This window comes from Leguminivora glycinivorella, chromosome 8, assembly GCF_023078275.1.
Source record: "Leguminivora glycinivorella isolate SPB_JAAS2020 chromosome 8, LegGlyc_1.1, whole genome shotgun sequence".
NCBI classification, from domain to species: domain Eukaryota; kingdom Metazoa; phylum Arthropoda; class Insecta; order Lepidoptera; family Tortricidae; genus Leguminivora; species Leguminivora glycinivorella.
Genome location: NC_062978.1, coordinates 14,796,620 through 14,811,617, shown reverse-complemented (window position 1 = coordinate 14,811,617; position 14,998 = coordinate 14,796,620). Strand labels below are relative to the sequence as shown.

Here is a 14,998-nt window from a genome sequence, read left to right as displayed (position 1 = left end):
ATTTATTCGTTTGACCTTGATAAGTCGGTAAATTGGGCTTGCAGATTGTTACAATATGCAGATGATGTAGTCCTCTACTGCTCAGATAAAAGTCCACTTCGTGCTGTGGAAATGGTTAATGGGGCTTTAGTATCATTAGGTTCATGGTTAAATATGCATGGTCTCTCCTTATCTTCAGCTAAAAGTTCGGCCATTGTGTTCTCTAGAAGTCTGATTACTCCAGCCTGTCGTTTTGTTTTTAATGAGGAGCCTATCCCCTTAGTAGATTCTGTTAAATTTCTTGGAGTGTTCTTTGATCGGAGATTTGTGGGCTCTTCTCATCTTTCTTATATAGCTAAAAAATGCGAAAGGAATATTAACATTCTTAAGGCCCTATCAGGTGCTTGGTGGGGAGCCCACCCATATTCTCAAAAATTGTTATATAACGCTTTAATCCGCAGCCTTTTAGATTTTGGTACTTTTATATTCGAACCCTGTAATAAATCAGCTCTCACTGTGCTAGAACGTATTCATATGAGGGCTCTCAGAATTGTTACGGGTGCCATGAAGCCTTCCCCAAACAGAGCTATCCAGGTTGAATGTGTGGATCCTCCGTTGGATTTAAGACGGCAACTTCTTGCAGACCGCTTTTTATTTGGTATCTCTGCACTATCTTCTCATCCTCTTCTCCCAAAACTGCGTCTTCTTCAATTATATGGGTCAAGCAAAGCATACTGGCGTAATAAAGATCAACCCAATTTGGTTAATAGTCTAGTGAAAATAGCAGCTCTTAAACCCCCTATTATGAAATCTTCTACTCTACCTATTTATTCTGTTCCTTTCGAGGCTCTTACGCATGTACCCAAAGTCGTAACTAATATTGGCATAGATAAAGGGTCTCCTTCTGCTAATTCGACTTTCTCTAAGTTTGTTCACTCATACTATTCAGGTCATCGGCTCTTTTTTACTGATGCATCTAAATTATCGGATCAGGGTTGTGTAGGGGCAGCTTTTCTCATATCAAACTCGGATATCTTAGCAAAATTTAAACTTCCTCCTGAAGCGTCAGTATTTTCTGGTGAATGCTTGGCCCTCTTAAAAGCTCTAGAATATATCTTTGTCCATAAGTTGCCAAAATGCGTAATTTTTTCTGACTGTCTCAGTGCAATTCAGTCTATTATGTTACGCCCTTTCAAGAATTTCGCACGTAGCTATCTTATTTGTCAACTAAAAAACAAAATTTTTGAATGCCATTCTGCTGGCTTAGAGATAGTATTTGTTTGGATCCCTAGTCACTCGGGCATAGTAGGTAATGAGAAGGCGGACATAGCCGCCAAAGAAGCTGTTCTTGATGGGGATGACTCCTTTTTTAAAATATATTCGCCTGATATCCTGAACATCCCCTTCGAGTTCATGAAGAAAAAATGGGCTACCCGATGGACCCGTGCTAAGAAATGCTTCTTTTCTGAAATTCAGCCATCTATCCCATCCCGTCCATGGTTTTTCAAAAATAGATCTCTTTCTAAAAGACACACTAGCATTATTATTAGACTCAGATTAGGTCGTGTTTGTTCGTCCGAGCAATTACATAGTTTTAAAATGAAAGATTCTCCTATATGCGACTGTGGTACTGAAGTTGGTAATATTGATCATATTTTCTTTAACTGTCCGCTAAACAACAAATCTCCTGATCTTTATTCCTACCTTCCAAATATTAATGTACCTTTACCTACTAATATGTCTTCATTGTTGTACCTAACTAGTAATAATAAAGTGGTGTATGCTATAAGTAAATTTATGTCAAAAAACAATATTGTCCTTTAAAAGGCACCTTTTTTACTTAGTGTTGAACATAAATGTTTGTTTTTGTATTAAATTATAATAATATAATAATCAAAAGAATGTTTGTTTAGAATAAGTAATTTTTGTTTGTCATTTTCTTATATTGTTCTGCAGGTATTACCCAGTCTATCTTTTTGCTCTATGTTTATTTTCTATCCTCATGCCGTGTGAAGTTCGATACTCGTTTTTGGCAGAATTGTGCTTAACTGCGCGGTAGCCATAGACTAAAAAAAGTGAAGTGAAGTGGTTTGAGGTGATAGTTCGTTCGAAAAGCGCAACGTGTGTTCTGGGAAATATAAAAGAAAATTTAGTTTTATCTGCCTAAAATATACAGAGAAAATGGTAATAATTATAAAATTCGAATTCATATTTCACTTTTTTTTACTTTATGAATTCATTTTAACTTATAATAAAGGTTATGCCAACACATATTATTCGTACCATATTTTGTTTGTAACTTGACAGAAAAATGTATAAAATATATTTTATAAATAATCAGGCCAATAGGTTTCAATTAAATCATGAACCTATCCTCAGTGTTATCTGTTCTAGTTAAATTAATAGTAGAATAAAGTATAATCCTAATTCAAACTTTGATCTAAAATTCTAAAATTCTAAAAGTCTGATGTAAGAGGATGTAATTTTTTTTAAATGATCTCTGTATAGCATGCTCTACAGAGAGACAATTGTAATTTTTCTCATGGTGGATTTTGTACAGCCTCTTTTCTCAAATATTTCCTCCATTACATTTTCTTGAATAGTTGAAAAGTATAAATATTCAATGTAACCATGTGAACATCATTTCAGGCAACACTGGATCGGAAAGGGACCTTTAAGGTGGAATACCTTCAGGAAATAGAGAAGCAGGTTCAAGAAAGATGGGAAGCAGAGAAAATCTTTGAGGTTGAGGCGCCTACTGATGGTCAGCCTCACGAGAAGTTTATGTGCACTTTCCCCTTCCCATATATGAATGGCAGACTGCATTTAGGGCATACTTTTTCACTTTCCAAATGCGAGGTAAAATGTTTTTAATAATATTGTAGCCAGTGCATTATTAAATTATATGTCTTGGAGACCCCTGTCCTAGAGTTACTAAATATAAGTTTTTTAAAGCAGTGTTTCATAATTATATATGATCAAACGAGCTTCGTAAGCGAAGTTCGATCGATATTATATGACTCGCTTCATTGGAAGATATAATTATTAAGTTTACATTATTGTAGTTTATTTAATCTACTGGCAACATATTGCACGCTTATTTTAGAGATTTATAAAAAATAAGTATTTCAATTGGCTCTAAACCTTCCCCCCCCACCCTCAGGTCGGTGTCAACCGGCGGTGGGATCCTCATTATTTTCAGAGATTATTCTAAGCAAAACTTTGGAATCTGGGTGTATCGGGAGGGAGGGTAATTATATCTTCCAATGAAGCGAGTCATATAATATCGATCGAACTTCGCTTGCGAAGCTCGTTTGATCATATATTATATTTCCTCGCTTCATTGTTCGATATAATTATTAAGTTTACATTATTGTAGTTGTTTAGAGACAAAGTTTTGCGGATGCCAATTGTGAAAACAAAATTAAATATTTATCATTAAATTTTGTTACATAATTATTACTAAACAACTAGCAATTACATAATTATGTAATTTATACACAAGATCAGTCTTATTCAGTAACACAGTTCATAATTAATTATAGCAAACTGATCTTGCAAATAGGTCTTCGTCAACTATTTGACGATGGCAGAATTTAGGAAATATTTGCGAGGTTGAGGTCCAACCCGCAGTTTTTCTGATAATGTCAAACATTGACCCATGCCGAAACGGCAGTAGACGTGGTAGTATGGCGAGTGCCTGTGTGCACTAAATGTTGCCACGTCCATCCCGATCTCCGCTAGTACTTGTTTTATCCACCTGCTTATTGACTGTGCCATCGCGTCCCTGTGAGGGCGCTTCGCAGTTAATAAGAGGTGTTCTGAGTTCGGAGGCCTTTTATCGCTTGTTAGAGTGAGATACTCGCGAAGGACCGAAGTCGCGCGACACGTTTTTTTTAAGGTACGAAAGGAACAGTATAAGTATGTCGGGGCAGATGGTTATATCTGACACGATAATTTTTACCCCATTTGGGTAGTGTATATTCACTCATTTAATCAGTAAGAATGTTGGCACGCGATGGGCAGTGCATAATGCCAATAATACGACAAGCTTTTTAGTACCTAGGTAATCTGCTCTAAAGATATAGTCGTATTTGGATACCATTCATCAATGTAATCCAATACTATTTTTGGATCCCAAGAGTAAGTATATTTTGGAAAATTAGGTCTCATTTTAAATATGCGTTTTAACAAACGTTTAACATGTTCTGTTTTTTTTTTTTTTTTTTTTTTTGTCCTGAGAAACAGGGATAATGCTGACCTTATGATTGTTTATGGATCCATAATATGACGATCCTGCTGTGATCAAAATGTCCACCATAGTTTAAATCACGTTTAAACGAAACGTTATATTGCTGAATGGTATTTTTAGAAATAGATGCGATCACATGAAGTTTCCTCAGATAACCTTTACCGGAGAGCACCGCTGCACCCAGGAAAAGGCGCTCGTGGAACGGATTCCTGGTGCTGTGATCAGAACAGACCTTATGTTCTTCGGGGCTCATGTAAATAATATCGGATTTTACTAGTGACATTAACAAAGGAAACTACGCTTGGGATTGCCAGACGGGGAAGCTAAACTTCCTGTTACTTTGTCATAGATTATCTTTTTTAAAGATTTTAAAATGATCGGCAATGGAGGGAAACTATAAAAGTCTAGTGTAAAAGCATCTATACAGCTGATGCATGGTATTTCCACCATGATAAGTAAGTGTACATTTGACATTGGAGCGAGAAGAGAAAAGATCAACATCAGGCTCACCAGCAGTATACCTACATTATGCGTAGCAGTATAAACGCTTCATGAGATAGTTCCCATGCAGTATCGAGATTCACATTTCATGATACAGACCGGGTATCACTTCTATAATATATAATGTCTTTCGTATATTTAATATTTATATACGATGCAAAAAAACCAAAGGTTTCGCTTCTTCGCACCACTGCCAAATCCGTCTGAAAGGGTCGTTCAAATTTCGAAATTGAACGCTGCCCATGCGATTTTCATCGCTTATATCAGTTATAGCTTTCGTATTGTCTATACGAATTAATATAAAACAGTCACAACGACGGTCATTAGAGAAATATTAAGAGGTAAACATACTGCTAACATTTCCAAATGGTTTATGTGGAAAGCTTTTTCCTCGGATCTCGACGCTCCGTGTGCAAGAGAATATAATATTCATCCCCCAGTTCGGATCATTTAATATTAGTTTCGGTAATTTAATTTTCTTACTATAGTTTGGGTCGCGTTGCAAGGCTAGAAATTTTTGGCGTTCTAGAATTTTAGTATATAGCCACCCAAATTTAGCTGCAGGGCATGCGTCAATAAGTACTCCGATCAGTTGAGATAATTCTCTAACGGAACAAGAGTGTAGTGACAGAGATTTTCTAACCATCACGTTGATTTTCTTACGTTTTTCCCGTAGGTAAAAAAAAATCGACTGAGTTTGAACATAAAACCTAAGTCTCGACAAACCTGTCGCGGTTTTAATGTCCTATTAGTATAGTTTATGACAAAGCACAAGCATTCTAGTAGGTTAACGTTTACGTTTCGTAAACACTCTACATAAGAGTACCCGACACATAAAATACCGCGCTAAAAAAGACCATAAGACAAAGCCGTAAATTCATTTAAGTTAATAAACTAGGGTTTTCATCTTCAAAATGGACGCTCAGATATTTGCGGCAATGTCTCGCAATAAGAATCAGTGGGTAAGCTTCCTTCAAATCAACTGTAGCCATGAATCTACCTGTTGGTAAGTATAAGCTTAACAGTTGGTCTGTGGTTTTCCATTTTGAAATGTTCTCTAGGAATAAATTTGTTCAGCTTTTCGAGATTTGGAATAAAACGTTTGGTGTCATAGATTTTTGTGACAAAAACGTTCTCGAAATAAACTGGTCATGCTGTGGGATGCAAGGGACAACTGCATCCAGCTGAATTAAATTTTGGACGTACCTCCATAACGGCTTTTCCACTACTCCAATTTATTTTTGGGGTACAACGTCTTGAAAAAACCGGACGTTCAAAAGTTACAGAGCAACCGTTTTTAAGCGAATCTAAAATAACTTCATTTGATGTTATTTTTGACCAGCAATCATAATATTTTATTTTACCAGCGTGAGGTAACTGACTCATTGTTGAGGAGTGGCACGGGGCTTGCCCTGGCCCGCTGGTCTAGCTGGAGGGTTCGGGGTTGGTTGACTGCTGTCCTTTCTCTGGGCTCCCCCCCGCCGTTTTCGACTGGTAACGAGGAGGGCCTGACCCGTTTCCCTGAAACTGGTATTGGTTGCGCGCCGACGTTGTTGTCGAAGTTGATGGAGCCGTGTCGCTCTTTCCCGAATATACAGACTTTTTTATCTGTAGCCATTGTTTCTCAATTACTTTTGAGGCTTTTATGTTTTCCGGGAGTTTACTCCATAGAGTAAATCGCCCGCATCTTGAATTATGGTCAAAAAGGGTTTTTATAACCTGGGTGTGACAAGCCTTGTACGTGCTTGGGTTTTGCAATAATGCAAGTCTGATAAGATGCGACAACTGTCGCTTAACAGCTTGATAGCAGTGATCTTATATATCATCAGACGTCAATAGAACAGTAATAGCTCGGTTTATGGCTGTAATGCCTACACCCAACTGGCAGCTGCCACAAACAGCATGGCTGTAATGGCCGCAGAAATGTCTGCATGAAGCATCTAAATGCGTACAATTTTCGGAGATAAGGTATTCTTTTAATATCTTATCCTTCAAATATTTGGTAAACCCTTGCGGACTAATGATAGCCAAGGGGAGGCTAAGTTACCGTGAATTTTTCCCCAAGTATGGGTGTATGTTCGGTATATAGCCTCACCTAAACACGGTAACCAGGTCTGGGTCCAAATCAGGTACTTTTGGAGCTGAATTTTCAGGAGTTGAGCCTGGCGCCGTACCCGCAGGGTGTTGCGTCTTCAGGTAAGATCTCCGGAACATTCTCGATGTATGGAGAATTAGAGTCCTGGTAATCGAGTTGGTTGTCCGGAATGTACCATTTCGGTCTCCGTGACTTCTTGTTCGAGAAAGCAACGATGCTTTCTGAACAGAACAAAAAGCAAGCCATAATTTAGTTTTATAAAAACTAAAATAAAAATAGTACCAAAATTGTGGGTACACTGAGAGAAAATACAACCAGTTTCATGTTCGTTCAACAAATTTTTTGGTTAAAATAGCACCTACGTGCTTTTTGGTTCAAATAACAAGCTACTTGTCATTTGAATCAACAAGTCGATTTTATAAAAACAACCTGACACATATTGTTTTAAACATACGTTTGGCTGATTCAAACGGATAAACCGCAACAAGTCGAACTTGTTAAATTCACAATGCAAATTTCTCTCAGTGTTTCACCCATATGCGCGAATGCGCGTCTTACTTAGTGTTATCTCGCGGATAACATTCAGTAACTAATGTTCATATCAACATGTGTTCGTAATAGAATCACCATGTCTTACATGAGTTATGCCTTCGTGTTGACTCACGGTCAACCCCCGGCTGCCTTCGTGTTGACTCACGGTCAACCCCAGGCTCGCGTCTTGTTAAAAGTACGCGTTGTGTGATCATCCGTAGATGATGATAAAAATACTAGTCCACTGTTTTTCTTGGTTAGTGCGTTTTACGCTTTGGCATTGCCAACAACCAAGATAAACTTAGTATCAAAAGATAGTGCAGTGGACGCGTGCGTCTGTTGCCGTGCACGAAAAAATAATGAGGATCCCACCGCCGGTTGACACCGACCTGAGGGTGGGGGGGGAAGGTTTAGAGCCAATTGAAATACTTATTTTTTATAAATCTCTAAAATAAGCGTGCAATATGTTGCCAGTAGATTAAATAAACTACAATAATGTAAACTTAATAATTATATCGAACAATGAAGCGAGGAAATATAATGCTGGATTGAATATAGTACGAAACTGTAGGTACCTGCAATTAGTCATATCTACCCACATTACCTTATCTTTGAAGATTTCCAGAAGATTAATAACCCATTCACTTATAGGCTACTAGACTCATATCTAATTTGGCACAATAAATGATTGTCTTCAGTAAAACCTTGACATAAGAAACCAATATATAATGATTTTGGGTATTAAATGTGTATGATGACTACATATTTTTAATTCAAAAATGTGAGTATTTTTTTTTAATTTTGCCCACCGAAAACGCTGTCGGCCATGTAGTGACATCATAGAATTAATTTCAAATCAACCACTGACATAATGACCTTTATGCCTTGTACTTAAATTGTCAGAAAGTGTTGTTTTCGCACTGATGACTTTATTTACAGAAAATCTATAAATGACATGGCTGATGTTGTGTTTGCCTGATTACGTAATAGTATTCTTTAAAAATATTTTTTGCTGTTTATAGGTCATAATAAAATATAGTGATTTTTTTTCCGGTTAATTGGACAGTAATAATATAAGACAAACTTTAAAAAGGGTCAAGTAGCCTATTGATTGAATTCAATATTTCCTCAGTGACACATGTTATGTTATTATTGGCTATTTGGATAAAATGTATTTCATCCCATTCTCAAATCATTATGGTTTTTCTAATTCTAATCAGAACCAGAATAATTTTTTATCCACAATGACACGCATTCTAGTAAGTATCCCAAAATGTTCAGATATTTTTCCACCTTTATTCCTATTACTACTATCATACAATTTTTATATTAGAATGATTGATTTAAATTTTTAATAATCATATTAAAAATGCACACTTCAATCATAGGACAGCATTTCAATACTCGTCATTTTACACCTTTATATTTCAACAGTTTGCAACAAGATACTACAGACTGAAAGGAAAAATGGTGCTATTCCCTTTTGGCTTCCACTGCACTGGCATGCCAATCAAAGCATGTGCTGATAAGCTGAAGAGAGAGATGGAACTATTCGGCTGTCCTCCTGTTTTCCCAGAGGAGGAAGAGGTCACTGTGAAAGAGGAGACTGATTTAGTACCAAAAGACAAGAGCAAAGGAAAAAAAAGTAAGGCTGTAGCTAAAACTGGCTCTGCCAAGTATCAGTGGCAAATCATGAGGAGTCTGGGGGTGCCAGAGGACGAGATCAAGCTGTTTGCTGATGAACATTACTGGCTGGATTATTTCCCGCCGCGGGCTGTGAACGATCTGAAGAGGATGGGTATACATGTAATTATTGATTAAATTTTTATAGAAATTATTTGCTAAATATCACTTTAATAAAGGTGCACAGGCATAATATTTAAAACATTGTCTGAGTTGAATTTAATTGTGCTAAGTAAACTATCCACTCTGTAAGCTGTATAAAAAATTTGAAAAAAAATTATATTGCATTGAACTTGCTCAGTAAATTTCACAACAATCATACTGATTGCAATCTAAGAACAGCAGATTTATATTTAGCCTATTAGCTGACACAGGGATCACTGCTAACGCTCAGACAGCATTTAATTTACCCAGAAGGATTTTCTATATTCGGGTTCGTGTTTTTGTTTATTGTTTTACACATGTGATCAACAGGTGGACTGGCGCCGCAAGTTCATCACGACGGACGCGAATCCGTTCTTCGACTCATTCGTCCAATGGCAGTTCCACCACCTGCGCGAACGGAACAAGATCAAGTACGGCAAGCGGCACACGATCTTCTCGCCGCTGGACAAGCAGCCGTGCATGGACCACGACCGCAGCGCGGGCGAGGGCGCCGGCCCGCAGGAGTACACGCTCGTTAAAATGGAGGTGCTCGAACCGCTGCCGGAGATCTTTAAGTAAGCGGGTTTTCTAGGGCAGTTAAAATGATCTTAGTAACATTCAAATTCTTTTCGTTTTATGAATTTATGAGATGTATGACTTACACCTTTTAGTTTTTTTTTTACCAGAGTTCTTGAGCCTCGCATGTAAAAATAAATATAAAAAGTTTAGTTTCTTTTTAGGTCTTTCAAGGGTAAGAAAGTTAGCTTAGTAGCGGCAACTCTACGGCCAGAGACCATGTACGGGCAGACAAACTGCTGGGTTCATCCCGACATCAAGTACATAGCGTTCGAGACCGTCAAGGACGGTGTATTCGTGTGCACGCGCCGCGCCGCCAGGAACATGGCCTACCAGGGCTTCACCAAGAAAGATGGAGATTTCCAGGTCCTTAAGGAAATCGCCGGTCAGGAGCTACTCGGTGTAGCCCTCAAATCACCGTTGACGAACTATAACAAGATCTACGCTCTGCCGATGTTGACGATCAAAGAGGACAAAGGTACCGGCATCGTCACGAGCGTGCCCTCAGACTCTCCTGACGATTACGCCGCTTTAGTCGACCTGCAGAAAAAACCCGCCTTCCGGGAAAAATACGGTATCGCAGACGACATGGTCCTTCCCTTCAAGCCGGTGCCGATCCTCGAAATCCCGGAAATCGGTAATCTAGCCGCCGTGACTATGTATGAGAAGCTCAAAATCCAAAGTCAAAACGACAAAGATAAGCTTGCAGAGGCTAAGGAGTTGGTGTACCTGAAAGGTTTCTATGATGGTGTTTTGCTTGTTGGGGATTACGCCGGACAAAAAATTCAGGATGTGAAAAAACTTCTGCAGAATAAGCTTGTAGAGGAAAAGGGCGCGGTAGTTTATTTCGAGCCTGAGAAAACTATAATATCTCGGTCGGGAGACGAGTGCGTGGTGGCTCTGTGCGACCAGTGGTACTTAGACTACGGGAACGAGGAGTGGAAGGCGCAGGCAGAGCGCGCGCTGACCGGCGTCAACACCTACCACGATGAAGTGCGCAAGAACTTCCAGGCCACGCTGAGGTGGCTACACGAGTATGCCTGCTCAAGGACGTACGGACTGGGTACGTATTCAATGAGTTATATTCTTCTATACTAACTCCCCCAGTTTGTTTTTCTAATAATCACCCCGGACTTTACAATTTAGCTAGTTTCGATATATCATAATTTAGGTATAAGCCTCAGTAATGACCCCCATTGCATGCTTTTCCGTTAGGTACAAAACTGCCATGGGACCAGCAATGGCTGATCGAGTCCCTATCCGACTCGACGATCTACAACGCGTACTACACAGTAGCGCACTACCTGCAAGGCGGCTCGTTCCGCGGCGACGCGCCCAACGCGCTGCAGATCGCGCCGGAGCAGATGACGATCGAGGTCTGGAACTACATCTTCTTTAAGGACGCTCCGTTCCCTAAGCACTCTAAAATACCGAAGAAGTCGCTGGATCTGATGAAGCAGTCTTTCAACTTTTGGTAAGTTAACTGAAGTATTTTTAAGTATACTGCTGAGTGATTACTAGAATTTACTTTCATTGTAATAAATTAAATTTTGAATGAACCTTTCAATTGGGCGATTATTCTATAATTGTTGGATGTTTTTACGAGCTCAATACGTAGGTACTTTTTATTATGGTGCCATAGACAAATAAGAAGTTGTACAACTTTCAAGAAATTGTAATGCAGATGCTCATAATTTTTATGATGCTGCAATCCCAATATTCTGTAGTTAACTTTCTCTGATTCTATCGTTGCTTTTTAGGTACCCAGTCGACGTAAGAGTATCTGGCAAAGACTTGATCCAAAACCACTTAACCTACTACATCTACAACCACTGCGCGATCTGGCCAAGCGAGGAGGACAAGTGGCCTAAAGGCATCCGAGCCAACGGCCATTTAATGTTGAACTCCGCTAAGATGTCCAAGAGCGATGGGAACTTCTTAACTCTGTCGGAGAGTATTGAGAAGTTTAGCGCGGACGGCATGAGACTGACCCTGGCGGACTCTGGGGATTCCGTGGAGGATGCCAACTTTGTGGAGAGCACGGCGGACGCCGCCATTTTGAGACTGTACACGTTTATTGAGTGGGTGAAGGAAATGATGGCTGCGAAATCGACATTGAGAACAGGCAAGACCATAAAATCAATTTGCATTTACAGTTAATTTTGATTTTTCTTGAAACAATTCATTCTTATTTCCACAGCATTCAATGTTGTCATTGCTGTAGATTTGGACACTTTAGACTAACATGATAAATGTTTCAGGGGAATACAATTTCCACGATAAAGTGTTTATAAGCGAGATGAACACTAAAATCAAGCAGACTGATGAAAGCTACGACAAGATGTTGTTCAAGGTTAGTTAACCCCATCTTACTTCCTTCCGATATGAGGCCACAACCCTTTGTGGGTCTTGGCCTCCTCCACTATCTTCCTCCAGTTGTCGCGATCTCTGGCAACCCTCCTCCAGTTGGTATATTTCCTCATTCGAAAGGCCCATCCCTATCTCTAAAGCTCTCGCTAGTACTTTATGATAGAATTTTGTTTTGTGACACAGGAAGCGCTGAAGACAGGCGTGTTCGAGCTGCAGGCGGCGCGTGACAAGTACCGCGAGCTGTGCGCGGACTGCAGCTTGCACGCGGAGCTGGTCACCCGCTACATCGACACACAGGCGCGCCTGCTCGCGCCCGTGTGCCCGCACGTGGCCGAGCACGTGTGGCGGCTGCTGGGGCACGTGAGTAACGAGCTTTAACAAATACAGGAGATGGAAATCTATATCTAAGTTTTCATTATCTCATCGCTGTCGCTGAGAAAGTCTTCAACTGTTTCAAAACAATTAGGTAGGTAAATTTTTTTGAAGATAGGCAAATGTATATTTTTTCTGATAGAATACGTTATAACGATCACGAACACATGGCTCTTTTAGTATTATTTCGTTTTTTTTATTGACCGAAATGACGTTTGTGAAATTTAATAGCAGATGAGGTGTCAATGCCTTTGCGCGTGCAGAATGTATGAAATTAGGCAATATAAACTATTTTAAAAGAAAACATTATGTTAACAGACAACCAGCATCCTGCACGCCCGCTGGCCGGTGGCCGGCGATGTGGACGAGGCGGCCGTGAAGGCGAGCAACTACCTCATGGAGGCCACGCACTCCTTCCGCGTCTACCTGAAGAACCACTGCGCTGTCAAGAAACCGAAGAAGGGAGAAGCGCCCAAGCCTGAGCGGAAACCGGACACTGCTGTTATCTGGGTCGCTAAAGAGTACCCGCGGTGGCAACACATCATTCTAACTACGCTGAAGGAGCTATATGGGGTGAGTAGTTTTACAATGACATCATGTAAGGTACTGTCTTATGTATTCCCACATTTGTTCCTGAAGGATCCACTCGAACAGTCTTAGTGCGACCAAACCTAGAAACAAGATATGGCCGTCATCTGGGTCGGTACGTGCGGTAGTAGTGCGTCATTCTCTTCAAGAAAGTTTATGGAAGTACTCAGTATCTTGTTATTACATAAAATCTTCTATGTTATCTTGGCAATGAACTTGTAACAATCTTCTCAGTCGTTCCCTCATGGCCGAGGATCGTGACCAACAGTGATTTCTCTCCACTTTGACGCGGTCTAGGACCATATGGACCAATATGGGCCCATGGGGCCATAGGGACATATGACCCCTAGACTTGTAACGATACGTGACGTGTCCCAATTTCAGTGTCTACATTAATCTCACCGTATTGTTTTCCTCAGCCCTCAGGCCTCCCGGACAACAAGGTGATCTCCAGCAAGCTCGGTGCCCTCCCTGAGCTGAAGAAGTACATGAAGCGGGTGATGCCCTTCGTGCAGATGACGCGCGAGCACGTGGAGCGCATCGGGCTGGACGCGCTGTCCGTCGGCCTGCCGTTCGACGAGATGGCCGTGCTCAAGGACAACCGGCAGTATCTGCTCAACACTTTAGATGTAAGTTTAACGCCCGCTATCTTTCAATCCATACTAATATTATAAAAGGGAAAGTGTGTGTGTCTGTTTGTTTATCCGTCTTTCACGGCAAAACGGAGCGACGAATTGACGTGATTTTTTAAGTGGAGATAGTTGAAGGGATGGAGAGTGACATAGGCTACTTTTTGTCTCTTTGTAATCGCCCCAAATACCTAAAATGAGTGGTGGAAGTTTGTATGGAGCATTCCACAATTTTCGAGTATAAAGCGAAGCCGCGGGCAAAGGCTAGTACTTTATAAATCTCGAATGTTCGTGTACTTCGACGAGATGGTCATGCTCAAGGACAACAGTCAGTATCTGCTCAACACATTAGATGTAAGTCTAGTGTCCACCATCTTTGAATACAGTAAGGTAATCTCCAGGGTTAATTGATTTGAATCGTTTAATTTCAATATGAACTCTATCGACAACCAAGAGGTTTAGTGTCAGAGTAAGGTTAAAATTACTAACCTAAAGTTGTTGCCTGAGCATAGCAGTGTCACTTTACCTAGCAGTGGGACACTAAAATAGGCTGATATATATAAAAAAAACTCTGATACTTAAGGCCTAACAAAGTCTCGCTACTCCATTGACCTTCAGATAAAACCACTTATCTGTAACAATAAATAATTCGATACGTAACTGCTCTTAGTTACGACATCGCCATAACATTTGATTATATCATAAACAATAATAAAATCGACCCCGAAATCTGTTTCATTGTTTTTAAAATTAACGAAAAATAAACTTATTTTATAGCGGCTCCTTAGGCTTGGTTTTTGCCACAAAGCCAAACACAAACACGGCACCCTCAGTGGGCCTCTCACGCATTGGGAACATGTCTGTTTTTCGAACACTCCTTTGATATGTGAGAAAAAAAACCGACACCGATCACCACCAAACAGATCAGGCAAACACCACTCCACACGTTCGTGTTCCTTGTTTGCCAAGCACGAGGGTCCTTCTTATTTCATCGAAATAACTACGAAATCTTGTGTTTTTCAGCTGGATAACCTCGAAGTAAAGTACACCGAGGACCCGAGCGCGCCGGAGAAGACGCGCGAGGACTGCGCGCCCGGCTTGCCTCATATATCGTTCAGTGCCACACCAGCAGTGCCCGTGACCGTTGTCAACCCGCAGCCAATGAGCGGCCTCTTCACGGCGCACGTGGCGCTCGCGGATCAGGACACGGTTGACAAGATCAAGGCGAAGCTTGCCAAGGAAGTCAAGGCTATCAAAGGTTAGTGGCGCCAACTTTTT

The 14,998-nt window shown here is 40.4% G+C and overlaps 2 protein-coding genes across 3 annotated transcripts; both read left to right on the top strand.

Moving 5' to 3' along the window:
• The first annotated feature begins 524 nt into the window (after positions 1-524).
• On the top strand, positions 525-2,051 carry LOC125229187. Of its 2 annotated transcripts, none has more exons than XM_048133980.1 (2): positions 525-1,614; positions 1,936-2,051. In XM_048133980.1, the coding sequence occupies exons 1-2, from the start codon at positions 544-546 to the stop codon at positions 1,990-1,992; spliced, it is 1,128 nt and encodes a 375-aa protein (XP_047989937.1). In that variant the 5' UTR covers positions 525-543; the 3' UTR covers positions 1,993-2,051. The 2 variants fall into 2 exon arrangements, with proteins under 2 accessions (XP_047989937.1, XP_047989936.1); XM_048133979.1 differs by having other exon boundaries at positions 525-1,618; positions 1,936-2,032.
• A 30-nt stretch (positions 2,052-2,081) lies between these two features.
• On the top strand, positions 2,082-14,998 carry LOC125228801 (leucine--tRNA ligase, cytoplasmic). The gene is made up of 12 exons (XM_048133485.1): positions 2,082-2,163; positions 2,629-2,838; positions 8,793-9,164; positions 9,516-9,760; positions 9,926-10,824; positions 10,977-11,235; positions 11,522-11,886; positions 12,023-12,114; positions 12,315-12,491; positions 12,822-13,076; positions 13,511-13,720; positions 14,744-14,998. Exons 1-12 carry the CDS (start codon positions 2,161-2,163, stop codon positions 14,981-14,983), a joined length of 3,327 nt encoding a protein of 1,108 aa, XP_047989442.1. The 5' UTR covers positions 2,082-2,160; the 3' UTR covers positions 14,984-14,998.